This window comes from Argopecten irradians, chromosome 2 (assembly GCF_041381155.1).
Source record: "Argopecten irradians isolate NY chromosome 2, Ai_NY, whole genome shotgun sequence".
Classification (NCBI taxonomy): Eukaryota; Metazoa; Mollusca; class Bivalvia; order Pectinida; family Pectinidae; genus Argopecten; species Argopecten irradians.
Window position 1 is genome coordinate 47,757,752 of NC_091135.1, and position 27,981 is coordinate 47,785,732.

Genomic DNA, 27,981 nt, shown 5'->3' on the forward strand with positions numbered 1-27,981 from the left:
CCACCTGTTATCAAGTCACTATTTAAAAAAAAAAAACATTTCTAGGTACAGTAACACCTGTCTTAGCAACTATTTCTGTATAAAGACCACTTTTCCTGGGTCCCAAATGACCAACATAATTCAATCTGTGTATTTAATAAGACCAAATGGCTATAAAAACATTTTTCCTATGCTCCATGCACTTGGTGTTTTGAATGTTCTGAATGTATAAGAAATCTAGTCACAAGAGAATGGGTTTGACTGGCCTATGTAAATGGCTGTTGGTGCCTATAGATAATAGAAACTCTGATTTTATGTCAGTTGGTTTAATAAAGGAAGTAATACTTGACAATAAGAGTTACAAGGTCACAATGAAACAGAGAATGTAAATGATGTAACCGTCGTCAACCAGCCAAGTAGTCTTTATAACTGCTATACAGATCCAATCAGACAGTCCACATTCAGAAAATGATTCTACTGATTTCCTTGTCTGCTACACCAAAGTCAAATAATGAGAACAAAATATTAAATAGTCCATAGTGAGAGTAGATTCTATAACAGATCAGGAATCGTCATCAGCTTCGAGGTTTATGTTATTTCCAAACTTGGCGTAAAGTTCGACTTTCAGGTCCTGTAGGATTTGTTTATGGACCTCGCACTGTGAGTCGAGGTCTTTCATCTCTTCCTGAACACGCTCCTTGGCCTTCTCCAACATCTCCCCCGTGGTCTCCGAATTCAGACTCACAAACACCTCTCCTATCTGGTAAGTATCACTCAGTCAAGGATAAATTGGCTTTGGTCAGTAATGTTTAAAAATTACTTGTTTTCTGTTGGCTATTGTCGGTATTCCATGGTTGATTGCACTACTTTATGCATCAATGCTACACTTATCACAAATGTAGTCAATCAGCAGGGTCTACGAAAATGCTATTGGAAAAATTATCAATTACTTATCATTTGTAAAACGTGAAAGAAGTGAAACTAACATTCCTCATTTGATATTCTTGATGTGTAATTTACAGCACTTTTAGCTATTTTAATTTACAAGTATCCATCTTTTCATCTATCTGATTTGTAAAAGACAAATGTTCACTTTACACTACAGTACTCTCCAATCTTATGACCTACTTATTTATTATTAATTACTCTTATGGTTTAATTCATGAATATTTTACATATATCTAATTAAAAGGACAATTCAGTCTAAGACTACATTAAAATTTGCATACATGTATATATCGGAAACAAACCAGTTCTAATAGAAATAAGATTAGTTGGTTTTACTGTGATATGCCAGAAAAGCCGACTGTAGTGAAATGTATATGAAATGTTCACACTCGCTTGCTGTCCACCTTTACACATTGTGGTCGGACGTCTTGTATGCCGAACCCTGGCCCTTACCAGTGTAGTAAAAAAGTTTTTGTCTAGCACTACTCAAATTGCTCTTACAGTTGTGTGTTGATGTTATTCGGTGCATGTTCTTATCTAAATACAATTTCACCAAATCCTCAGTGGTTATGTATTGCATTTGATTAACGTTCCTGACTTTGGCTCGGGTATGGGTACAACATACATTTTATACCTGCTTAATCGTATTGACCAACGATTTGGAATTTCAATAGTGTCAATCAAAATACTTAACAATGTCGTGAAATTTGTCAATATTTCTTGTTCATAAGGAATAAAGAACCATACATTTATGTCATATTTGCTTTGTGGTTATGTAACAAAATTATCCTTATTGAATTGCTCCTTTAAGCTTTTCTGGTCTGAAGTGATAGTATGAACAGTATATAAAGGATATGGAATGGCACCATCTTCGTCCTCAAGCATCAGTATTTCATCTGCAGCATCTTCCAGGTTCTGTAACTCTTTCTGTTTAGGTAAATAGAAACAAAACAATTAATAAGTCCTTCAAACAAGAGGCCCATGGGCCTTAACGGTCATCTGACTCATTGCACAAAACAACAAAGTCACAGTATAAAGTATTGGTTAAAGATTAATATAAACAATACGAGGAACTCCTTAGTTGAATATGTAAGTTTCTGAAATAGGTAAATGTCATTTGTTGAACAAACTTGGTAGCCCTTCATCCATATATGGTTGTAACCCATTTATGGATTAATATAAGGAGGAGTCAGATTTTAAAGCCAAATTTCAGCAAAGCTTCCATTTTGGACATCCGCAGTACTATCCCCATGGGTCTTAGCTCGGTCCTTTATAAAATATGATTGTCCTCACCTGAAGTTCCCCCTTCTGAATCAATTAAAACCCCTATAGACCAATTTTCCTTGAGATCGGAGACTGAAACCTGAAAACAGGAAGTGGGTCAGCGGCCATCTTGGAATACTAAAATCTTCACGAAAACGTTTGCATGTTGTTCGCATCAATTTAAACCCCTATAGACTAATTTTCATTGAGAACAGAGACCGAAACCTGAAAACAGGAAGTGGGCCAGCTAAAATTAAGAAAATTTGCCCTTTTGGGGCCCCACCCCTCAGCCCCTAGGGGTCGGACCAGACTCATTTATATAAAATATGATTGTCCTTCCCCAATGATGTTTCACACCAAATATGGATGAAATTCATCCAAGGATGAAGGAGGAGTAGGATTTAAAAGCTTAAATTAAGAAAATTTCCCCTTTTGGGGCCCCGCCCCTCTGCCTCTAGGGGTCGGACCTATCTCATTGATATAAAATATGATTGTCCATCCCCAATGATGTTTCACACCAAATATGGATGAAATCCATTCAAGGATGAAGGAGGAGTAGGATTTTAAAGCTAAAATTAAGAAAATTTCCCCATTTGGGGCCCCACCCCTCAGCCCCTAGGGGTCGGACCAGGCTCATTTATATAAAATATGATTGTCCTTCCCAAATGATATTTTACACCAAATATAGATGAAATCCATCCAAGGATGAAAGAGGAGTAGGATTTTAAAGCTTAAATTAAGAAAATTTCCCCATTTGGGGCCCCACCCCTCAGCCCCTAGGGGTTGGACCAGGCTCATTTATATAAAATATGATTGTCCTTCCCCAATGATATTTCACACCAAATATAGATGAAATCCATCCAAGGATGAAGGAGGAGTAGGATTTTAAAGCTTAAATTAAGAAAATTTGCCCTTTTGGGGCCCCACCCCTCAGCCCCTAGGGGTCGGACCAGGCTCATTTATAAAAAATATGATTGTCCTCCCCCAATGATGTTTCACACCAAATATGGATGTAATCCGCTCAAGGGTTAAGGAGGAGTAGGCTTTTGTATAAATAGTCTTACGCACGACGCACGGCGGACGGCGCACGGCGGACGGCGCACGACGACGGACAAAACACGATGACAATAGGTCATCCTGACCTTTGGTCAGATGACCTAAAAACTTAATTCAGATAAACACCTCAGTCTAAATCTAGTGCACTATATTCTTGTCTCCTTGATCACACAAGTCCAAGCTAGGGCTATGTTAAATCTCAATGTAATATGAAAAGACCCAATCTTTACTTCTTGAAGAAGTTGTCATCGATATAAACACACATAATTTTGGTAATTCCTTAAAGCATTTGTTGATGTTAAAGCAATTTTGCATTGCAATAAAATTAAACATCTTTATTCTTATACTGGTAAAAACTAGAAAGACAACAGCATAAAAAAATACATTTTAGATATTGGATTTGAATTAAAGCTTGACAACATCATTATAATACCCACGATATTCATATCTTTATTTTGTATTACATGTGATTATGCCCTGAGAGCAAAAACACCTGTCAAAAGTTAAATGCTATGATGAACCTTTTTATGCCTACAAACCTTTTTGTTTTCCTGTTCATCCCTCAAGTCCTGGAGTCGGGCATTATTGCGGGCGAATTTGTTAATCTTTTGCTGGTCTTGGTATGTGACCTGTGTGTCTGTATCCTGTATAATGAAAAGATATTTAGTAAAATGAAGGGAAAGCTATATGTAGCAGCATTGGGACTGGTAAAATCATTAACTACTTCGAAGTACATGATCAAGTAATTTGTAATGGTGTTGAGATTGAACATTGATTAATTATATTTAAATGCTAAACATTCTCGTATATATCCTGATTCCTGTTGCAAATGATTTATTGGTGAGCTTTCCTGTCCTGATTTCAATCATTACGGCAGCAATACAGTGCATCAATATACATCGTAAATTGTAGTGTTGATTCGGAATCAGTTGCAATTTTATTATCGATCATCAGTTTTGCGTAACCAATCAATTTGATTAAAATCGATTGGGTCCCACTGAAGACTGTGTACGTTTTCCAGAAAAATCGTACAAACATTCTTCTACACATGTTGCCATCTTCTCAGGTCGATTATTTCCTTTTCACAAAAAAAAAAATCATACTCCTCTGAACGTGTATATTACTATGTATGCATATGTGCACTTCAATTTGTTTAGCACTTGATGCTTGAAATGATACAAGCGAAAACCACCACACAAGCGATTGATTATGATAAGTTTTCTATGCCACTTCTTGCTAATTATACACTTTTGTTTATACCTATGCAGGCCAATGCCGACGAAACTCTATTACAAATTTCTTACTTGATTAATTGGTAAACCACCCCAAACCAACAATATTCGTCAAACTTGATTAATCGGAACACCACTAGTAAATTGTGTAAACTCTGGAAATGGAAAGTTATAGAACTGATCTGGAATGATTATCGAGGCCAACACGAGACAGCTGAATTTGTTCGTAAACTCTCTCCCAAGTACTAGCGTTCCTTTATATTTTAGTAGCCTCTATAGCTAAATGGATTTTTACCCGAGATTCTGCAGGTAGCTAAATTCTTTACAGACTGACTGATTATATACCTATTTTAGTTTAAATGTTGATAATGAAAAAAAAAACGCTCTGTCTCAATGGACCAAACCTTGAAATTGGACAATAATAACTTAAAAAGACATGTGACAGACTGATTTCAGTGCAATTGTAATTAATAAGGGCGCAGCTCTTCGTGCCACAAAGTGCAAAGCACTTCTAAGGTAACAGATACACGAAAATATAAGATAAAGAGATCCCAGAGGGATCTTGGCGCCCACCTAAGAACGATCTTTGTCTGACAAAGGAAAGAGGGATCTTTTCTCTGCTTTTCAAGCTTTTACTACATATTACGACACATGAAATTTGAGAAAGATCCTTTGACTACTTTCTGAGATATATAACAGTAACAAACTTCAATTATCAAAATCCAAGATGGCTACCTGTCGGCCATCTTATTCACCGATCGGTCCTAAAATGCAATATGCACAACTAGACCCCTAGAAGAACCTGCACATACAATTTGAGACAGATCCCTTCAGTACATTCTTAGACATAGCAGAAAAAAACTTCAATTGTCAAAATCCAAGATGGCGTCCTGTCGGCCATCTTGTTCACCGATCAGTACCAAAATGCAATATGCATAACCAGGGACCTAGGGGAACCTGCACATGAAATTTGAGACAGATCCCTTCAGTACTTTCTACGAAATAGTGGTAACAAGCTTCAACTATCAAAATCCAAGATGGCGTCCTGTCGGCCATCTTGTCCACCAGCACAACTAGACCCCTAGGGGAACATGCACATGCAATTTGATACAGATCCCTTCAGTACTTTCTGAGAAATACTGGTAACAAGCTTTAACTATCAAAATCCAAGATGGCGGCCTGTCGGACATCTTGTTCATCAATCAGTCCCAAAATGCAATATGCTCAACTAGGCCCCCAGTGGAACCTGCACATGCAATTTGAGACAGATCCCTTCAGTGCTTTCTGAGAAATAGCTGTAACAAACTTCAATTGTCAAAATCCAAGATGGCGGCCTGTCGGCCATCTTGTTTATCGATCGGTCCCAAAATGCAATATGCACAACTAGGGCCCTAGCCAAACCTGTACATGAAATTTGAGAAAGATCCCTTAAATACATTCAGAGAAATAGCAGTAACAAACTTTAACTATCAAAATCCAAGATGGCTGCCTGGCGGCCATTTTGTTGACCGATTGGTCCCAAAATACAATATGCACAACTAGGGCCCTAGGGGAACCTACATATGAAATTTGAGAAACATCCCTTCAGTACTTTCTGAGAAATAGCGGTAACAAGAATTGTTAACGGACAGAAGGACGGACGGAAGGACGGACCACGGACAAAAAGCGATTTGAATAGCCCACCATCTGTTGATGGTGGGCTAAAAAACACAATCTTCAAAATTCAATCCTACACACTGACAGCTTCAGTTTGCGGCCGCCATTTTGTCATACATATGGGGAGGTTGTGCATTGCTCCGGTACTGCTCTCCCCAGTAGATATATATTTAAATAATCCAAATGCATAACAGGAGTAATTAAACATTTTTTTTTTATTATTTTCTAAATAATATTAATAACACTTTAAAAGCTATTGAAAGCAGTTAAAGCGAAGATGAGCACAAGGAATCATGACGTCACATAACGTCAACAAATGGCGCGATATCATAGGATTTGCATACGCGGCACTCCAGGCCTTGAATGGACACAGAGAAATACGAAACTTGAGTTCATTTCTTTGAGTTTATGCTAGACAATTATTACATCATATACTTCTATAGTTTAAAGTGTGTTCTTTTATTTCTAAATTATGTCTTCTACATGAAATAGAAAATAAAACAAACAAGAAGAGCTTCGCTCTTCGTTTGCCGTGCATGATTCATATTAAAACATCTGGCTGCGCTCTTTAAGGCCTTGCCTTCAGTCATATTACATTTAATATAATTAACTGACACCAGATCTAGACTTACACATTCTGAAATACCTATACAGTATCGTAACGTCATTTTTAGCTCAGTCCGTCCGTCAACATTTCCTTTAAATCGCTACTTGTCCTAGAGTTCTGCATGATTGTATCCTTGGGGAAGGGGAACAGAACTTGTAAAAATTTTGGCTCTGTCCCCCCTGGGCAGGAGGGGCGGGCCCAATAGGGAAATAGAGTAATCCTATAAATCGCTACTTGTCCTAGAGTTCTGCATGGATTGTAACCAAATTTGATCACAAACATCCTTGGGTAGGGGAACAGAACTTGTATAAATTTTGGCTCTGTCCCCCAGGGCAGAGGGGCGGGGCCCAATAGGGTAATAGAGTAAATCCTTTAAATCACTACTTGTCCTAGAGTTCTGCATGGATTGTAACCAAATTAGCCACAAACATCCTTGGGGAAGGGAACAGAACTTGTAAAAATTTGAGCTCTGATCCCCCGGGCAGGAGGGGCGGGGCCCAATAGGGGAAATAGAGGTAAATCCTTTAAATCGCTACAAGTCATAGAGTTATGAATGGAATGTAACCAAATTTGGCCACAAACATCCTTGGGGGAAGGGGAACAGAACTTGTATAAATTTTGGCTCTGACCCCCGGGGGCAGGAGGGACGGGGCCCAATATGGGTAATAGAGGTAAATCCTTTAAATCGCTTCTTGTCATAGAGCTCTGAATGGAATGTAACCAAATTTGGCCACAAACATCCTTGGGGGAGGGGGAACAGAACTTGTATAAATTTTGGCTCTGGTCCCCCCGGGGGCAGGAGGGGCGGGGCCCAATAGGGGAAATAGAGGTAAATCCTTTAAATCGCTACTTGTCATAGAGTTCTGAATGGAATGTAACCAAATTTGGCCACAAACATCCTTTGGGGAAGGGGAACAGAACTTGTATAAATTTTGGCTGTGACACCCCGGGGGCAGGAGGAGCCGGGCCCAATAGGGGTAATAGAGGTAAATCCTTTAAATCGCTATTAGTCATAGAGTTCTGCATGGATTGTAACCAAATTTGGCCACAAACATCCTTGGGGGAAGGGGAACAGAACTCGTATAAATTTTGACTCTGGCCCCCCAAGGGCAGGACGGGTGGGGCCCAATAGGGGAAATAGAGGTAAATCCTATAAATCACTTCTTGTCCTAGAGTTTTGTTTGGATTGTGACCAAATTTGGCCATAAACATCCTTGGAAGAAGGGGAACAGAACTTGTATAAATTTTGGCTCTGGTCCCCCGGGGGCAGGAGGGGCGGGGCCCAATAGGGGTAATAGAGGTAAATCCTTTAAATCGCTACTAGTCATAGAGTTCTGAATGGAATGTAACCAAATTTGGCCACAAACATCCTTGGGGAAGGGGGAACAGACCTTGTATAAATTTTGGCTCTGACCCCCTGGGGGCAGGAGGGGCGGGGCCCAATAGGGGAAATAGAGGTAAATCCTTTAAATCTCTACTTGTCCTAGAGCTCTACATGAATTGTAACCAAATTTGGCCACAAACATCCTTGGGGGAAGGGGAACAGAACTTGTATAAATTTTGGCTCTGATCCCCCAGGGGCAGGAGGGGCGGGGCCCAATAGGGGAAATAGAGGTAAATTCTTTAAATCACTACTTGTCATAGAGTTCTGAATGGAATGTAACCAAATTTGGCCACAAACATCCTTTGGGGAAGGGGAACAGAACTTGTATAAATTTTGGCTCTGGTCCCCCGGGGGCAGGAGGGGCGGGGCCCAATAGGGGTAGTAGAGGTAAATCCTTTAAATCGCTACTAGTCATAGAGTTCTGAATGGAATGTAACCAAATTTGGCCACAGACATCCTTTGGGGAAGGGGAACAGAACTTGTATAAATTTTGGCTGTGACCCCCCGGGGGCAGGAGGGGCGGGGCCCAATAGGGGAAATAGAGGTAAATCCTTTAAATCGCTACTAGTCATAGAGTTCTGCATGGATTGTAACCAAATTTGGCCACAAACATCCTTGGGGGAAGGGGAACAGAACTTGTATAAATTTTGACTCTGGCCCCCCAAGGGCAGGACGGGTGGGGCCCAATAGGGGAAATAGAGGTAAATCCTATAAATCACTTCTTGTCCTAGAGTTTTGTTTGGATTGTGACCAAATTTGGCCATAAACATCCTTGGAAAAACAGAACTTGTATAAATTTTGGCTCTGACTCCCTGGGGGCGGGAGGGGTGGGGCCCAATAGGGGATTTAGAGGTTAATAATAAAATTCCTTCAGAAAAGAAACAATGAACCTGTATTCAGAACATTACTTGGCATTACAAACCAGGTGAGCGATACAGGCCCTCTGGGCCTCTTGTTTCAGAAATGCCACTTATGTCATTTTTTTTTTTTTTTTTTTTTTTTTTACTTGGATAGTCACAAGAGACAGTATACTGTAATTGACATTGTGGCTTTGAATATGGACATCACTTTCCTGTAATCTTCAAAGAAAGCCTCTGGAGACCTGTGCTTGGTCATTTACTTTCTCCTGAACTGCCTTCAGTTTTACTATGTGTATGAAAAAGTCCAGAGGTGGATATATATAGTCAAGGATTTATAAGTGAGAAGGATTCGTGACTGTCTCTTTACATTACTAAACACCACGCGAGACGCCTATGAACCGGGAATAAAAACCGTTTTTCTCAACAAATACTTGTCTTATCGAGTCAAACGAAACACCATTGTAAAGTTTATTAAATTTCACGACGTATATTACTTGCTTTAAAGACGGAATATTTAGAGGATATGTCTTTAATTTTCGTTAAAAATAATCGACAGCTCATGAAATAACGGCCCCGCTTCAGAAAGTAAGACGGTAACACTCGCACCCGCAAGCTACATCAAAGGCTGCGCCGGCGGATATCAAAGGAAAATCAGTTGTCGCCCAACGTCACGGTCAGTGCACAAACACAAAAGCGCCTGCCTTGGACTTCCCCAAAACCCAGTGTGACTTATCCTTAAAGAAAATCAGTCATCGCCCAACGTCACAGTCAGTGCACAAACACAAAAGCGCCTGCCTTGGACTTCCCCAAAACCCAGTGTGACTTATCCTTCTCATATACGTCCTTGATATAATCTAAAGTGTAAATATCAGAACGACAGATCTCAGGCGAATTAATAGAGAAAAGACTGTATTTTTTACACATGGACCCTCATAAGAGCGCAGCTCTCTGCGCGGCCGAAGGCCGCGTAGAGCGAAGCTCTACTAACCATAACACGTGTGTGAGCATATAGAATCCAATACATTCCAGTACCCCTTGGACTTTGAAATTGTGTCCCGCAGGAAAATTCTCGCGCCTCCAAGTAGGCAGCCATGTTTTAATTCTCGTTATCAGCACGACGAGATTTGAAATTTCTGTACTAGACTAAATATGTTTTCAGTATATGTTTTAAAATTACTGTAAGTAATTTTGATTTACACATATACAAGAACAACGCAATAAATGTACTGGTCCAATATATGACGTCAGTGACGTCATAAAACCTGACGCCAAAGATGACGGCACAGATTCGCGCGTATTTTTGATAGCATGGCATGTTGCCAAGTTTTCTCTGCATCTGATAAAAACAGGATTGAAGTATATTGAACTATTTTGAATTCTTTTTAACTATCGATAGTATGTGCATGTCAGTGAAATATTTTATTGTTATCTCGTAGAAAAATATAGACAATATAAAGTTATGATGTTAAAATCTTTTACATGTAGCTGCGCTCTTCTGAGGCTTTGCCTTAAATTCATATTAATTAAAGGGTATCGGCATTCATGTACCAGACTTTGGTATGGGACTATGCTAGACTAGTGTCAAAACATGTATTTGACAGATATGGGCATGTTCAATCAGAACCGTGAATCGGAGCCTTTTCTCTCGATGTAAGTCTCAATTTGCTAAAAGCAGCCATTCTATTAATTAAAAACAAATTCCGATAGGCCTACCACAAACATGTATAAATGAAAGAAAATAGAACTGTGTGCCTAGTAACGACGAAAATACATTAAAGACAGAACACGCACCGCATTCTTCATGGTGGCAGCCATCTTGGAACGGTGATTGTATCTCCGCACTGAATAGAATATTTTTTAACTTTTAAATGTTTGAAGTACGGAAATCTATCTAAAATCAATGAATTATGATGATAAGATGAGATATCACTTTTAGAATACAGTAAAAGTTTTTAGGCTATCAAAATTTTATTTTTTGTTTTCCTGAAAGATTTTTCTAATAAAAGAACCAACTTACTTATAAGTAGAAAAATACGGAATATCCTATGACGTAAACACACTTATAAATCCTTGGCTCGATGTAAGGACATTTGCTAGAAAACTCGCCATTAAGGCAGAACCATGATTTCTGTTACCAGAGACATAGATAACTGTTGTTACAAATGTTCACCTTATTTGTAAGAAAAAAAATAGGAATGGAGTTTTCAAGTACAATTAACTTGTATGTATCAGAGATTTACTGTAACTATCTAAATATCTGCGTGTATATATGCATGAACTCAGTACATGTAAACTTTTTTATAACGGTTAGATATTATTTTTACCTTTGACTTATCATACATAGGTGCAGGAATTGTACCATGATTAAATTGAGGTGGGATAGGGGGGGGGGGGGGGTTGTTCTGTAACGCGCATTATTCAGTTTGTCTCCAATCCTGGGAGAATTAATAGGACCATAAACAAGCATATATTTTTGATTTAATTATTTTACACGCAGTCAAGTTATTTAAGGCACATGGATGAGCACCACTTCTGATTAAACTCATGACACCACTAATTGATTAGCTTATAACAAGAACGTACTGTGCGTTCCATACTATTAAAAGATTATTTTTTAATATCGTGACACCAACATGTGTGAATTTGCTCATATCAATACATATATCTAACAACACGGTTTCTTGTGAGACGCATTATTTTACTTTTTACTATATAAATCATATATATCAAGCATATTTTGTAAACTCTTAGGCTGAGTTCTAACCAGGCATATATCATCAGCTTGTCTTTGTTTGTGAATTCTTAATTCCGCAACATTATACACCGTAATTAAAATTTTCAATAATGTCTGATAATATTATTTATAAAATACTAAGTACATTTTCAAGTTATACCGATCTCGTGTAGTTTATATAGTAACCCATCATGCTACACCGTAGCAAATGCCTTATTGCTATCTAGGAAGGCGACATAAACATCTTCCTTTTTTTCCAGGTTGTAATTAATATATTCCTTTAAGTTAAATGAAGTTAACAGACTACATAGGCCTTTTTGATATGCTGATTGATGTTTAATGGGGAAACTATTAGAATTAAGGGCTGGTTCCAATCTCTTGACTAAAATAATTTCAGATACATGTACATTATTACATGTACTTTAAAAATGACTGATAAAAGAGTTCATCCCTTATAACTATCCGGATCATCTTTGTGTTTACCGTTTCCCATATACAACGTAATTATTGTGTCCATTTTTCTGGTACATGTATGTAACGACTTACATTTGATAGATGAGTATACATCACCATATTCCCATTTCAAATGTTTATAAACAAGACTATCTTGACCACATGACTTATTGATCTGTAACTTATTACAAATGCTCTTCACCTAAGACATAGAAACGGTTCCTCTAAAAACGTGTCAGCGTCGCGAGGCATACTCTTTATCTGAAATGTTTCTTTAAAACCGCCATCAACTAAATGTACTGTAATCATACTTAAATATATTTTCAAAATGTGATGCCCAATTATCTATAATGATCTTAGGGTCTCTAAATGTTTCACTATTATATGTAAATTCTGTCTGACAATTTCGCCTTTTTTCGATTTATTCCTAAAAAAATATATCAAAACAATTGTCATCAATCTATTTCACTTCATTTGCAATCTCTGATAACTGATTAGACCTATTGGTTTCAGACTCTGATTTTCTCGAAACATGGTCTATTAAAAACCGCAAGTGCATTTTTTTTCTTTTATCAACGTATCAAGCAAAACATATTTTTTCTTTCAAAAGTGGTGCTACACGAATTTTTCTGAACTTTTATTACACTATAGCTGTTTAGGATTCAAAAACACTAAGTATAAATCGGGGTCCCTCTACCTATCGTAAAAATGGCGGCGTTACCAATCTCTCTAATATATGTTTCTGCACAAACTGATTTAAGGGTTACAAGTCGTTATGTTGTATTATGGATCTTTAAGACACAATATCAACAAAATAGCAGTAATATTTCTAGTAATGGATTATGATATTATATCGTATGTATAAATATACGATATTCTTTATTATTTAATGAATAACAGTAATATTTTATCTTGTGAGGTGGAAACTTTGATATTTTCATGTTTTATTTATTACATTTTACGTCTCGTCTCTATTTTAGGTCCAAACTATGCCAACTGACACATGGGGCGCAAAGGATTTTGAGGAAAGATAACTGAAGATAACCTAATGCAAAGCATTTATGCTCCAACAATTAAAAATCAAAAGTAAAAGGGAAAAAAAAAGAAAAACAAAAAAACTACTATTATACTTTTGGTTTGATATTTCAAAATAAGATACTCCAGCCAAAACGGCATTTTCACTGTACATGCTGTGTTCTGATTGATCAATATTAAGTGAATATGTCAAAAGCGATGTTTTCACTCGTGGTGAAAAACACCTCATATACTTCGACTATATGACCTTATATTTTACACTGAAAAATGTAAAGCTTTTCTGTGGAGAAACAGGTCAGTAAATATAAGTACATGCAAGTATGCTCTCGCCCCCAACATGACCCTCGTGACTTATTGTTCGGTACTGTATTATTTGTAACCATGTTTATAACAGTCCCGGAGTTTCTTGATTGGTTCCATCTCTGCAGGATTCCTTTACAAATCACCTATGTGCAATATTTTCCACAATCTTACACTCATGACAGTCATTATAGAAAATTTTGATATAAAGATATATCTAGTTCTCTGAATTTGCCATTGTTGTTCTCAGACTTTTGATGTCCACATGTTCTGTGTCCAGTTTTGATATAACCCCAATGATGCCCCAACTGCGATTAGTATAGTAGTAATCTTGTACGTAATGGAGAGCCTTTTATGTCGTGCTTGTGCTCCGGAATTTCTGCAACTGTTTACACCAACATAGCCAAACACAGACTGCTAGCCCGTCCAGTTCCGGTCAGTTCTGTGACAATTGTTAAACATTCTATAAACCTCCCTGTTTTTGCGATGTCTAAAATTCGCGTTTTCGTGCCTGACGACCTTTTCACGGCGACTTTATTTTCGTGAATTGCAGTTAAAAAACCTCTAATGCAAAAAGTTGGCACGTATTTTGGTGATGATTTAGGAATACATGAAGAATTGCACACACAAGTAAGTTGTTTTACAGTACCGCATTCCATCATAAAGCGAAACATATATGTATCAAAACTGCAATAATTTGCTATTAAAATTCTTATTTAAATTTTGGTGAATGTTTTAGAACAATCAAAACTGGTCTCCTAAGCATAGATTGATCACCGTGATGCTGGCTGTGATAGGTCGGAGAATAATTTTAAATCCCAGAATAGTCGCTGTAACGACAACGCAAACAAGTCATTAGTTTTCAAAGTTTATTTCATAGAATTTATAATATGTTACTAAAACACGTATATAAAAAGGAAAATAAATAAATAAAGGAATAGATAAATAAACAAATATGTAGATGATAGATAAAATGAATAAATAAATGAATAAATATTTCACGATATTTAAAGATACACATGTGCCTATGTATCTTTAAATATCGTGCATTATTCATTTATGTAACATTATCATTGGCATTTAAAGATACACATGCACATATGTTTCTTTAAATATCATGAATTATTCATTTATGTAACATAATCATGGATATTCAAAGACACACATGTACATATATCTTTAAATATTAATGATTATTTTACTTATGTAACATAATCATCATGACTGATTCGACGTTTTAGCTTATTGTCACATCATTTACATATTACAATCTGCAATATTTTCTCACGTCATGATTAATAGATTGACGACAAAATAAATAAATAAATAAATAAATAATAAATAAATTAATGAATAAATTTGAACTAGATAAATAAATACATTTGAATAAATAAACCAGCAAAAAAAACCCAAAAAAAAACAAAAAAGCAAAAAACAAATAAATAGGCCTATATTTAAATAAATAAACATTGACGAATAGATAAATAATAATGATATTATTATAACATAGATGATTTATAAAAATATCGTAACTTAGTACGTAGCCTTGATTGGTCCACCACTAGCACTATGTGATGACAGCCATCCTATGACAATAGCCATTTTGACACCTTGCTCGACGCCATTATATCTGAAACAGATGGAAATGAAGCCCGAATTAAAATTAGAGAAAATAATATGCATTTGATGAATTGGTGTTGCACCATAACAATTTTGAATTGATTGGACTATTTTGAAAGAAAAGCAGGTACAAAAACTACATTCTGTTGAAACTAAAATTGTGATGATAGACGAACAGTTTTGTGAGTAGATCTAGGCTAGCTTTGCTACCAATATCTCATCCAAAAAATGAAAATGCATGTAATTTGAATATTTACCTTGCTTAACTTTCTTCATTTTCTTATTCAGTCCTCGCAGGAACTTGAAGCTGGCCTTAGGTCCGTGTTTCTTCACATCAGACATACCAGGGATAACATCCAGGTTTGGACTGGCGTCATTAAATGGAAGGACAGGGCTGACGTCATCGAATGGGAGAACAGGGCTGACGTCATCAAATGGGAGGACGGGGCTGGTGTTCGATGATACTCGTGCATCTGAAGGATGAGGATCACGTGGTTCAGCCTCTTCGAGCTTTGTCGGGTATATCTCTTGGTCGTCCATGTCAAACACACAAGATTCCATGTCTGAAAAGGCTGAATTAGAAAACATTCGAGATTGAAAACTCAATTGTTGAGAAGCAAGAAATTGATATAATTCAGTACGTCAATCTATTACTTGTAGCAGGTCGTTTTGTATTTACAGTCTTAGTAGTGATAGTAATTATGTATTATAATATCTACCTTGCACGGACGTCACATCGTTCCCAGTAATATCACTTCCGTCATCGCCATTCTCGATGTCGGAGAGAACGACCTCATATTCTTCAGACGAGGTTCCGGATGCAGCCAGCTCGAAAGTCACGTGTTTGGTTGGTTTAGCCCACTGATCAAGTGCATCGTTACTTGCTGCTTTCTGGTTGTCTTCATGAATGATCAGGAAACCTAAACCAAATATCATTTGTCATCACCATTTCATCCCATTTGAGCAACTCGAATATATAATGTCGATATATACATGTACATGTATATGAAATCAATGACTGAAAATTTCAGTTTTTGCTAATATCAAAGCCGCTTATCAAAGATTGCCAACCACAGTCGTTGGACCCAAGTATTCGTCACTGTTGTTTTATCGCTTTGATATATACTATGAATTTTCACTTTTTCTCTTTGATTTTTTTCTGATCTCATTTATTGATACATTATGTGGGTAAAGGATTGGAATTTCGTCCGTTTGATCAAGCAATGGAATATATACCTTTAACGACACGCTGTTCACTGATGTCCGGTAAAGTTGGTTCTTCTTCACTCAACTCAATACAGGACACATCCGACCTAGCAGAGTCCATGGTGTCGGGCGTGGTATATTCACCAAGCAACATGGGTATACGGATTTTATGTATTTTGTCAATGTCTTCATTAGCCATGGCAACCAGAGCTCTGCTATGTTCTTTATCTATCCTCTCCATAGTAGACTTAGTCATGTAATTGGCCATGAAATTCTTGTCATACATTTGATCTCTCCTCTCATATCCGACTTGACTTGCTGAAGAAGCAGTACCGCCTACAAAATGAATAACCACAATGTAATACCTTGATACAGTGTGATTTGAAAGAATATATTTGAGTTAATTTTCCAATATTTCAATCGCGCAATTATTGCCTCAAAATAACAATATCACAACTAGCGACAGATTTACAAGAACGCAACATTGAAGAATAATCGGACAAGGAGTCTCGGAAGAAAAGTAGTCTTTGTCTCAATCGAAGGTTTAATTCAAAATCGGAAGATGACACATTTTCGAATCATGCCACTGCTCGATGTAAGATGTCCCTCCCTTGGGATTACAACCAATAGCAATAAAACTGAAGTACACACATTGACCAATAAACTTACTAGGTTCACAATCGTCCTCGCTAGCTAACTTTTCTTCGTTAGACTTTGTCATGTAATCGACCAGGAATTTTTTTTCGTATATTTGATCTCTTCTGGCATATCCAGCTAGGCTTTCTGAAGAAGTTGCACAGCCTATAAAACAAAGTATGTTCGACTATATTTATATGCAGTGTGTTATGACAGAAATGGCTTCCATGTTATATTCACAACAACTGAATGACGCAATTGTGACTGAGGTATACATTAATATGAAAATACCACTTCTGAATACAGAAAATTCACATAAAGAGGAATCACACTGCATACATAGACGACTCGCTTCATTCCAACCGGAGGGAAACACATTCTAAGGATGAGAACACGAGTCGGTGAAAGAACAATTAGGTTTCTACCCTGCTATATTATTACATTGGCGTCCTCCAACCATAACTACCATAATTAAAAGAAATTAACATACAAAACTAATTAAACCAAAAAACAACTTACTGGTTTCAGATTCATCCTCGCTAGCAGTGATATATACACTTTCTACTTCCGTGTCAGAGTAGTACGATGTCTCGCCTAACGAAGATTCCGAGTTTGACCATCGAGGACTCGATTCTCTATAGAATACTCCTTGTACGTCCGATTCATCTTCCTCATATCGCAGAAACTCTGGAACAGGATTTGAGACAATGTTCAAATTAAGAATCTTGTGTATATAAATATTATTTAAATTATTGAAGCGCTAATGAAAAATAAAATATGCGATTTATACAGCATCCGCTAACAATCAGAGGTAATCCAAGTACATGGTATTCTGTTACACGTTTGAAAAATGTTGGTCTTTGATTATGACAACTTACCTTTTACCGAATGGTAATGCTGGACAAAACTTGAAGCTGAGCATTCTTCGCTCAAATCAATGCATGAGATCTCAGCGTCCACATCATATCTTGATCTATGACTGAACATAGGGCTGAATCTCGAGTCTGTGTCTGTATCGTACATTGTTTCGCTCATAAGACATGGCTTCCAAGTTTGTTTGTAATCTCCAGAGAAGTTATCCGGTGAAAGAAGGATTTCTGCAAGGCAATGATTTTGTTAAAATTAAAACGAGATATCTATAAAGATCTTATGAAATTCAGAAAGTTGGCTCAAGTAAGGAGTCTAGATATTCGCTTATGAAATCTTACCCTGAACTGAAGTTTCTTCATCCATATCCAGGTCTCCATCATCTGTAGTATGTGGAAAATTGGCCGGGTTTAGGAGTCTGACCAAGTTCTCGTGGGACTCAGACAGTGAGGTAACCAAATGCTGCTGTTTGTTGGTGGGAAGTGCGAGCTCATTTGACATTATTTGGCAATCTGTATAAACAGTGTTGTTAAGATGATCTGAACCATCAGGTGGAGTTTCGCAAGGAACAAAGCAATCTGTAAATAGTGTACATGACTGTCATAATTCAAAAGTTTTTTAATCGAGTGTACTAGTACTATATTCGTGTATTACATGTGTACGCTGTTATATTTTTATTTCCCAATTTGCTAATATTTTCACCTGAAATACAAGACAACTGAATAATGATATATTATGTATATTATTTAGTAAGAACGAAATTTTTGCGAAAACAAGAAACATCGTCATTAGTTATTTAAAAGTAGAAGCGTTACATTTTACTTCACTTTCTCTCCTGGTAGAACCAAGTCTTGGCGTCTCCTTGTGTAAACTCAGATCTATACAGGACACGTCAGACCTGGCACTGTCAGTAGTACAACATGGTATCTTGAAGTCCAACGTTTCTACAAAAGACATCAAAGTGCCCTTTTAATACTCTATACGTGTATTTGTTAACGGTGCATACATACATTTTAACGAATGAATAAAATGAGATAACGTTAAAATAGCACTGGACACAAAACGAAATAAATTTTCATGCCAAATCAACATTGTGTCCTGTGACCTGCAGAAACTTTACCTTTGCCGACAGCGTATTTGATTTCCGAATCTTTGTTTCCATTGCTATTTGTCCCTTCATAATAATGTGTCCAGTTGTCCTTTTTTAAAACATCGGTGCCAAATGGCTGGTTGGGTGTTTCGGCAGGAATACGCAAAATGTTGTTTGCAATCACAAAGTCTTTGCCGTTCCAAATCTCTGGTGGGCATTTTTCTTCATTGGGGGTGGTATGCTGCGGGGATTCTAAAAAATCATTTTAAACTAAGGTTAGCATAAAGGTTATACAAAAATCTCCTATTTAGTATTAATGCAGATTTAGCTTGGCATGTGAACATAAACGTTTTGTCACCGAGGACTCAGCAGGAATGCGATAGGACCTCCTGTGTTTGTAAATTAGACAGTGATAGAAGAAGCAGAAAAGAGGGTAACAGGACATACTTACAACAAAGTAGAGTTCTTACCTTGTGGGTTTTGTACAGTTCTGTTGGCACACAATGCCTGGATTATGCTGGCTAACTGGATGGTAGTGTTACACATCTCCATGTACTGTTTATATCTGTCCTCTCCGTTGTCAGTAGGTGTAACAGGCACAGACAGCTCATCAGAATCAGATCCATTAACCTTGCCCAGGTATATACTGGGAGTTTCCATCTGGTGAGTTTCCAAGTGGGGGATTTCCACGGAGGGAACTGCTTCGCAGGAAACTTCATCCAGATGATTAAAATTGGTATGTACAGCTTTTAACGCTGATTTTTCCTGATTGGCGTTTAGGATATTATTCAACGTAGTGTTCTTATACTCTTTTGTCGAGGTACACTTTTGTTTACTTGGCTTATCGGTCAACACCTGTGGTCCAGAACGTACTTCTTCATTGTCATTTTCTCCGCCACAAAAGAACTCTACATCACAGAAATAGTCATGTTATACTTAAACACATGCAGGTTTTCATTTCAAAATATAGAACAATATAAATGCATCGTATATGAATCATACTGCAAATAAACGACTTGAAACTAAACATGCAAATGAACCGCGTGGCGATCAATTTTGAATCTTTTGTAAACTTCATAAAGTACGGGCAAATATGTTATTTCCGAGCGTCAGTATACAAAAGACAATTCTGTGTTTGAATAATATGAAATGTGTGTGTGTATGTGTGTATTTACCTTGCATGTAAGACATATCCTCGTTAGCACAAAGCTTCTTGATCACATCACTTAAATTCATTTTCTTGTTGGATTGCATTGCATTTTCATAGAAAGTGTAATTATCCTCCCTGATATCGGAACACAACTCTCCGAGTATATTATAACCTTGGGAAGACATGTTCTCGTTTTCCAGATATTCCTCATCTCCATTAATATCAATATAAGAAACACTGGACTTTCCATCAGAATCATTCATGAGATCTTCGACCGTTTCCTGTGATATTCTAACGACGTTGATGTCGGATTCAGATACCAGATCACTCAGGTCTAACCGTGGCACATCTCTTGGTCTGACGGGGTTACTTGATACCACTGTGAAAGGTATAGGGAACTTCAGCGTCCTTTCGGATGAAGACGAAGAGCATTCGCTTTCTGAACTATTTGGGGCACTCTTAAAGATATCTGCAAGGATATAGATTACAGAACAAATGTAATTATCACCATTCTCTTCCCATTACGTATTTCAAAGTCATATTTTTTCGGGGGAAAACTTTTGAATTTTTTCAAATGAAACTGTTTATGTACATTGAATTTCTAGAAAATTAAATACACCATGTGAATGCTTATTGTTTGAACTACTTCTGTTGGGACGTGGGGGTCACAGATATCAAGGATCTGGTATGAAACGGATAACATGTTATAAACAATAAATACATGCAAAATATGCAAACATGTATCCATCCTATCATTGATTTTCTTAAATGTTAAAAGGCTTGAAATTGTATCCATGGGTAAAATAATTATATAGAATAACATAAAAGAGCAAGATTACATCTACTCAACTTACCTCGAATCTCTAAGTCTTCAATGCATATTGGTCCATTCATGTAACTGGGAACTAGATCGGATACTACTTCCTGATGCACTGGCTGTGCCGGCTCACAGTGTGGGACTTCAGTAAATATTGCTTTATTGTTGTTTGTGAAAGATTCTTGGCAGTTGTCGCTCGTCGCATATCCAATTATTGTCCCGGACCGAGATGTTCTTGGTTGCAGCTTGACAAGCATAAACTCGGATTCGATATCCTGCGGTAGAAAAAGGCCATCGTTTGATCTTTGTGAGTTCATGTTGATATCCACATTTTTGAGGATGACGTTTTCATCTTCTAATCTAGTAGGGCTTTTAGTGATCCCATTCATGTTGTATGAAATGTTTGTGTTATCTGACCTTGATGAATTCATATTGACATCTCTGTCATCTGACGACTCACTATCAGGCTTTGGACTGCGGTAATTCATATCGACATAATTTCTGTCGCAATGTATATCTCGATCGTTTGATCTATTACCAAGTTTGCACCACTCGAATTCTTGTTGTTTTACATAAGGTTTGCATAGAATGACTTTTGTTCCTGGACTTCCGTGTACTTTGACTGAAGATGTAGTGTTTTGTTTTGGAACAGACGTAGGATTGTCATTCATTGACAGGTTTCGCATGTCATTTGTTATCCTTTCTATCCCACTATGTATATCAGCGTATGACACATGCTTCCGTTGACAGACGTCTTTCTCTTTTGGGTGTAAACTTGTTTCGATAAGAAAATTCTTCATTTCTGCTTCCAGTTTATCAATTCTGTTAAACAATGTTCTGGAGTGGGCAGATATATTCTCGTGTGCATCTTGAATCTTGCTTTGGGAAGAAATTGGAGAAGTTAGTGCATCTGTGCGTGTCTCATGTTTTGTATTGTATGAAGTTGCTGGAGACTTGAAGCAAGAGCTTCGATAGGTATTCGTAGGGTAAGACTTTCGTGATTTCGAAGGGCCGAATGTTTCTATTGATCTGGCTTCCTGTAGACACAGCATTTCTTTCAGTCGTACATTCATTGATCTGAGCCTGTTGACTTCCTCAAAGCAATCCTGGTGTAAGTAGAACGTCTCATCAGTACGGTGGAGCATTGCTGCCATATCCATGTTCTCTTGTCTGAGGTTATCAACTTCCTGTCTGATTTCTGATCTAATATCCAAGTGACGTTTCTGTGTTGAAATAAAACATTTTACATTGTCATGCCTTCTGAATTCCATTTCATTTTGATCATTTGTCATGCTATCACACATGCTTTTGAAATCCAATATATGTAAATTAGTTAAATACATGTACATATGTAGTTAGAAACATTGAGAAACAAATTTGCACATACAATGAATAATAATATTTTGAAGATTATTAATCAATTATACATTTTTCTTCTTTCTTTCTTTCTTTTTTTCTTTCTTTTCTTCTTTCTTTTCATTCATTTATTTTTGTGTATTGTATGAAACTTTATGGTTATGAATTTGTACTTACGATATTGCTATCAATACGCTGTTTGAGAACTTCGATCTCCAAATCTATTCTTTTATCATCTTCGTAACTTGAATTCTTCAGGTGTCTAACACCTATGATAATAACATAGATACAAATCACAATCACTTAATGCACTAGCCACTGTCACTGCAATCGCCGGTTCTTATATATAACATTTTGTATTGAATCTATTAATAGATAAATGTTCCTCACATAGTATCACAGGAATGTTCTCAAGCTTGTAAGGAAGAGGATGAAGAGTTATACCCACTCTAACATAGTTTAGGGAGCAAGGATTTCTGTATAATGTACATCATGCAAGTCATAAATCCTATTTGTTTTATTTGTTATGAGTATATATACATCAAAATGTTGAATTAATTTGTTATTGTCTTGTATTAAATAACGAAAATGTCTGCTGTTATTGCCCCTGTTTGAAAACAGCTTGAAATAATCAGTCATTGAAATATTTCTTTCAGTACAGCTTCAGCATTTCATTCCACTACAAGCAGAGATTGAGATAGGCCTAAAAGTTGTTGAAAAAATAAGTCCTAAAGATATGTTCCACATATATTTTATGCAAATTGCTCAAAATTTCAATTTGTGTAAAGTTTTTAACAAATACTGTACTGAACAGTAATGTTTTAAGAGATCATGAGATAGTAAATACGTCTGACCAATAATATCTGAGGGAAATTATTTAAAAAATATGGTTCAAACCACGAATTTATTCAATATTAATGATTTTATTACTTACCTGGATGTGTGGTTCTCCTATGAAGAAATGGTGTTGGCTTTACTCGTCTCATTTTCGAAATGATAGTAAGAAAACAGTGTTTAAATCTCCCTCCTTGAAAAGTTCGGCAATATTCACCATGTGAGTTGCTAAACTAATTGGCGTTGCTAGGAGATATATATATTTCCGGTCATGTGACCACAAAACACTCGCGACATCTAGCGCCAAGTAAGGTAACCCGTGTTTATCTTTATGCGTACAGTTCATGTACACTCAATCAGTCTTAAATTAATTTACTCACGGGATAGACTAGATAAAATTATAGATATATATCCACTTTTTTTGCTTAATTAAATATGTACATATAAAATTACTATTAACTATAAACTAAAAAAAATAATAAAATAAGCCTGCACCTTCAAATAAACTACAAACTAAAAAATAATAATAATAACCTGCACCTTTACAATCACTCTAAATAACTACACTCTTCTTTCTTCACAATCACGCCCCGGCCAATCCACACAATATAATCATCGTCATCGAAGAAAAAGAAGAAATAAAACACTGCGTGTACACTACATTAAGTTAAAAATCAAAAGTCGTTTGTCATAAGATATATCTTTACAGTATTGTTTATAATAAAGACATTATTTATTCTCTCTGAAAAGAAAAAGATTTTTTTAAATGTCTCTCTAAAAAGAACTAGGCAAAGCAAGTATTGACTTCGTATTTTTTCCGTTTAGTTCCGTCACCTGCTACCGTTTTTACATTTAGATACAATTATACTGCAGGACTATCATTGTTTGAAAGATGGCGCTCTCCATGCAGAAAACGATTTTGACAGCTATTGTGTTTGGTAGGAGCTTCACACATTGTGACAACTTCGATTTCCATTAATTCATATATATGGTTGCGTATTTTTGTTTAATTCTTGACATTTCTTGCAGGTTTGGTGTGCGATGTGTCCGGCCACGTTCTAGAACTTGATGAAAGGTAGGCATAGTACAGATACCCGCTTCGAGATCAGCTGTACGTTGCCCTCGGGCAATCAATCAGTCTTCAATCAAACTAGGCCCACTGCATGTGACACTCACCCAGTTCCAAAGGATTGGTACCAAAATTCGATACGCATTTGCTCATAGGTTAAACAACTATTGTGCTAAAATTCTTTACAAAAATTAATCAACAGATCGATATAGATGAAAAAGTTAACGCTTTCTTTACATCCATGTTTATTTGTTGATATTGCGAACACCTGAGATATCGATGTTCTACACAAATTTGCTAGTAATGAACAAAAACAGGGATCCTATGAACCCTGTTTGCCCGGAGTTATTTCACCTTATAATTTGTTTTTAAACCGAGGAAGGGAAGCTAAAACAACATTATTCTGCCTGTAATTAAGATCATCTAATAATTAAAACACTGTGATGGTTATGTGTGCACAAGGACAAATTGTGCATGAGTATACTAAAGTCAAATATGACATCACTTCTTATAATTACCGAAATCGTAAATAGCTAGGTGGATTCGAAATATAACTTCATGAGGAATTATACACCACACTGCAGTTCTTGATATTACTATGTACAATACAAATTGTATCGGTTTTCAGCAGCATATCGAATATTGATACGCAAACATGCTGTATATCGCTTTATATTTTTAACAACTCAATCTACTGTTTTCTTAATAGAAATAGGAAATTCCAAACAAAATTTATTCTAAAACATCATTCAAGTAAGAGCATTTCAATCAAAAGGAAGTGTTTGAAGCATCTGCGTCACCTAGATGCATTAGAAATGGCTTTTCATAACTAAGAATAGGAATTGACAGAAATGAATTAACACAGATGACAAATTGTGTCGCTTTAGACATTCCAATACCCAGCCCTATCTAATACCTGTAAGTTTTTTATTAGGGCTTATAATTTTAGAGTTGCAGTCACTATCTTGAAATGTAATAGAATTATATAGAAAAGATAATAAAATAATTTTAATGTTTCTCCTTAAAAATCAGATTTAGGGCAAAACAACTTAGGAAGAACATAAGTCAACATAACCTTATTTGGCTTAACATGATGAAGAAGATTGATAACCTGGTAGAGAATGAAAAACGACTCAACATCAAACATAAACATGAAGCATACTTTATCGATTCTAAAAAAAAAAATCATTAAAACATGCATAACCAACAGACAACAATTTAAATATACATACCTTTAGTGTTTCCCACAGCCGTGATTAGCATGGCGCCGCGCCGTGCCCTTTTTACCTGACGCCATGCCCCTATAACCTAACGCCTTGCCCCGTTTGTCCCCAGTACACTTTTACTACACTACCAAAATACCAGGCAGTGGCTTGATAGTTAAGTAAACAAAAGAGGTGTGACCACTCCCTGACCTCCTGACCAACACCCCAGTGGCCCTAATTAGCAGCCTTGGGCTATTTCCACTTTGGCTTGTGGTGTCACTTTCAGGTCTGTGTATTACGTAAGCTGAAGTCTGAGCAGCCGATCGGCAGCCTAGAAAACAATCAGCTGGCCTTTCAAAAAGTTTTATGACTACAGATAGTAAGCATTATTTCAAAAACAAATACTGCTGACAACTGTAAATTATTCGGAGGTATTGAATTTCAGGATTTTTACAAATATTCACGTTTTAAAAAATGAAAACGGTATTATTTTTTTAAAATTTCGATGTGAATTTATTTTAGAAAAGATATATTAACAATAATAAAACTATTAATAGCAAATTAATCAAAATAAATCAAATTAAAAAGAAATCATTTTTTTCTCTATCAGATTAAATTAAAATATTTTGAATACTACTCTAATTATCTGTATTTTCTTAATTTAGTGCTTGTAAATTTAGAACATTTTTTTAATTAATTATCCATTATTATGAAATATGTTATCTTATTCAATTCAATACAGTATTTTCAATATTTCAAAAAAGATATATATTAAAATAAAGGTAATTGGATTGAAATAAAGGAATACATTTTGCATTTTTCCTATTCTTTTAATTAATATAAATGAAATTTAGATCTTTCTTGTGAATCAATTATAGTCATGATCATAGGATCAGCAGATAACAATTTCCAAAAATCATTTTGTACACTCAGAATAATTAAATAGATGTCCTGATATTACTTAGCAACTCAGAGAGTTTAAAGCATTTAAATGATATTAAGTTGAATCAGAATTACATAAACAACAAGACAGTTTTAAAGATTTTCCCTTGTATTGGAAGTCGTCGATATAACCTTTGTGCCCCTCTGATGGTTATTTATCGCGGTCAAAGTGCCCTTTTCGAAACCCAGCACCATGCCCTTTTTTTTCTTGTGGGAAACACTAACCTTTACTGACTGGAAGCAGCATCATCCATGTTCTAATTGTTAATTGTTAATTTGTAAAAGAAATGCTTTTTCTTAAGCATTGGATGGATAAGGTTTACATTTCATAGGCAACATTTGTATGGATTAGAATTTATCCTGTGACCTGAGGGGCATAGCTAAATTGGTCTATGTTGGCTATTTTGGTTAGTGTTTTCTTCTCTGAAAATTGTGAATGGGTATCACCCAAATTTCATATGCTGCATTGTTAGGGGTTGTATATTCCACATTGTACAAATGGGGGGACTGATTCCCCAAGGGCCTGAGGATAGGATCAAAATGAACCAATTTGGTCAAATTGTCATAAATAACTTCATATCTGAGCATGATTTTGTATTGCCTTTAGTTTGATAAACTGTGTTCTTTCCATTGCAGATTTCTAGAAGTCTATAAAGAGTCACCCTGGCTTGTAGAGGTAAGTTAAAATTAATTTACTAATTGGTATCCTTGTAACATTAACTTGATATATATATTTATGTGTTGTGGAGTATAAATACTGGAGTTGAAGCAAAAGTGTGTTGTGTTATTTCTTCTTGATCACAGGTACAATAATAATGATCTTTGATTATATACATTCAATCTTTTCTTTTTGTTCATAGTTTTATGCCCCTTGGTGCGGCCATTGTAAGAAGCTGGAGCCAACCTTCCACCAAGTCTCTATTTCTCTCAGGAATACACCAGTCAAGGTTGGAAAGTTAGATTGTACCAGGTTCTCAAGTGTTGCTTCAGAGTTTGGTGTTAAAGGTTTTCCAACAATAAAATTGTAAGTATACATGAAACTTTATATACAGTCACTGAAACTTGTTCAACTCAGGGCCTTTTTAATTCGTTTTAGTGTTTTTTGGCCAGACGGATTTTTTTTTCAATTTCCAAATTACTTCATTAACAAAAAGATGTTAAGTGTCAATAGGATTAGACATCAGGCATGGCCTATCTTGGTCTTCACCGTGTTAAATAAAAGGTTTTAGTGAAGGAAGTTTGATTGGTTCTAGATTAGTTCCATTGGTAGTGATGTAGATAAATCAATGATTTTTGTCTGAAATCATTAAAAAGGTATGTTGAACTGTGGTGATTGTTTGCAATGAGACATGGAGAGATAAAAGTTGCACCTCGAGGTAACGTTTTACGGTACTTGACTCTTTTGGCTAAATAGAACTTTCTTAAGAAAGTCCATACTCAAATTAATCTAATTACCAATGCATTGTTATTTTTAATTATTTTCATTGTAGAAAAAAAATTCTAATTATTTGCATTGTAGTAAAAACAACTATATGCACTATTGGGCCTTTTTAGCTCTGAAATTCACTGAAATTTAGTTATTCATACATAGATAAAATAATTTTAGAATGAAATAAAAAAATCTGAAGGGTTGTGAAAATATACTCCTTTGGACATTTAAAACATTTTTTTGACGATATGAC

At 36.2% G+C, this 27,981-nt stretch overlaps 3 protein-coding genes across 5 annotated transcripts in view; 1 reads left to right on the plus strand and 2 right to left on the minus strand.

The window, feature by feature from the left end:
* Positions 1–289: 289 nt before the first annotated feature.
* LOC138315748 (prefoldin subunit 4-like) lies at positions 290–10,818 on the minus strand. Its single transcript, XM_069256993.1, has 4 exons — positions 10,777–10,818; positions 3,786–3,890; positions 1,784–1,854; positions 290–746 (listed from the first exon to the last, which is right to left on the minus strand). Exons 1-4 carry the CDS (start codon positions 10,798–10,800, stop codon positions 542–544), a joined length of 405 nt encoding a protein of 134 aa, XP_069113094.1. The 5' UTR covers positions 10,801–10,818; the 3' UTR covers positions 290–541.
* A 3,523-nt stretch (positions 10,819–14,341) lies between these two features.
* LOC138315749 (uncharacterized) lies at positions 14,342–23,681 on the minus strand. Of its 3 annotated transcripts, none has more exons than XM_069256995.1 (15): positions 23,184–23,681; positions 22,427–22,518; positions 20,931–22,116; positions 20,102–20,545; positions 19,397–19,834; positions 18,957–19,178; positions 18,652–18,780; positions 18,178–18,414; positions 17,848–18,066; positions 17,489–17,656; positions 17,003–17,116; positions 16,364–16,669; positions 15,847–16,047; positions 15,385–15,699; positions 14,342–15,137 (listed from the first exon to the last, which is right to left on the minus strand). In XM_069256995.1, exons 1-15 carry the CDS (start codon positions 23,233–23,235, stop codon positions 15,094–15,096), a joined length of 4,167 nt encoding a protein of 1,388 aa, XP_069113096.1. In that variant the 5' UTR covers positions 23,236–23,681; the 3' UTR covers positions 14,342–15,093. The 3 variants fall into 3 exon arrangements, with proteins under 3 accessions (XP_069113096.1, XP_069113098.1, XP_069113095.1); XM_069256994.1 differs by having other exon boundaries at positions 14,345–15,137; positions 17,003–17,134; XM_069256997.1 differs by lacking the exon at positions 18,652–18,780 and having other exon boundaries at positions 14,343–15,137; positions 17,003–17,134.
* Positions 23,682–23,956: 275 nt separating this feature from the next.
* LOC138315755 (protein disulfide-isomerase TMX3-like) overlaps positions 23,957–27,981 on the plus strand; it is a 267,210-nt gene continuing 263,185 nt past the window's right edge. Inside the window, exons 1-4 of the mRNA XM_069257004.1 lie at positions 23,957–24,021; positions 24,113–24,158; positions 26,936–26,975; positions 27,160–27,323. Coding sequence (XP_069113105.1) covers positions 23,976–24,021; positions 24,113–24,158; positions 26,936–26,975; positions 27,160–27,323 — 296 coding nt within the window. The 5' untranslated portion in view covers positions 23,957–23,975. The remainder of the gene's footprint in view (positions 24,022–24,112; positions 24,159–26,935; positions 26,976–27,159; positions 27,324–27,981) is intronic.

Excerpts from the sequence above, each read along its gene's own strand:
- LOC138315748 (XM_069256993.1), bottom strand. The coding sequence starts at position 10,800 with ATGGCTGCCACCATGAAGAATGCG. Across the intron at positions 1,855-3,785 it reads ATGAACAGGAAAACAAAAAG|AAAGAGTTACAGAACCTGGA; the intron begins GTTTGTAGGCAT and ends TTACCTAAACAG. Across the intron at positions 747-1,783 it reads GACGAAGATGGTGCCATTCC|TTACCAGATAGGAGAGGTGT; the intron begins ATATCCTTTATA and ends ACTGAGTGATAC.
- LOC138315749 (XM_069256994.1), bottom strand. The coding sequence starts at position 23,235 with ATGAGACGAGTAAAGCCAACACCATTTCTTCATAGGAGAACCACACAT. Across the intron at positions 22,519-23,183 it reads TAGGAGAACCACACATCCAG|GTGTTAGACACCTGAAGAAT; the intron begins GTAAGTAATAAA and ends TTATTATCATAG. Across the intron at positions 19,179-19,396 it reads AACTGTACAAAACCCACAAG|AATCCCCGCAGCATACCACC; the intron begins GTAAGAACTCTA and ends ATGATTTTTTAG.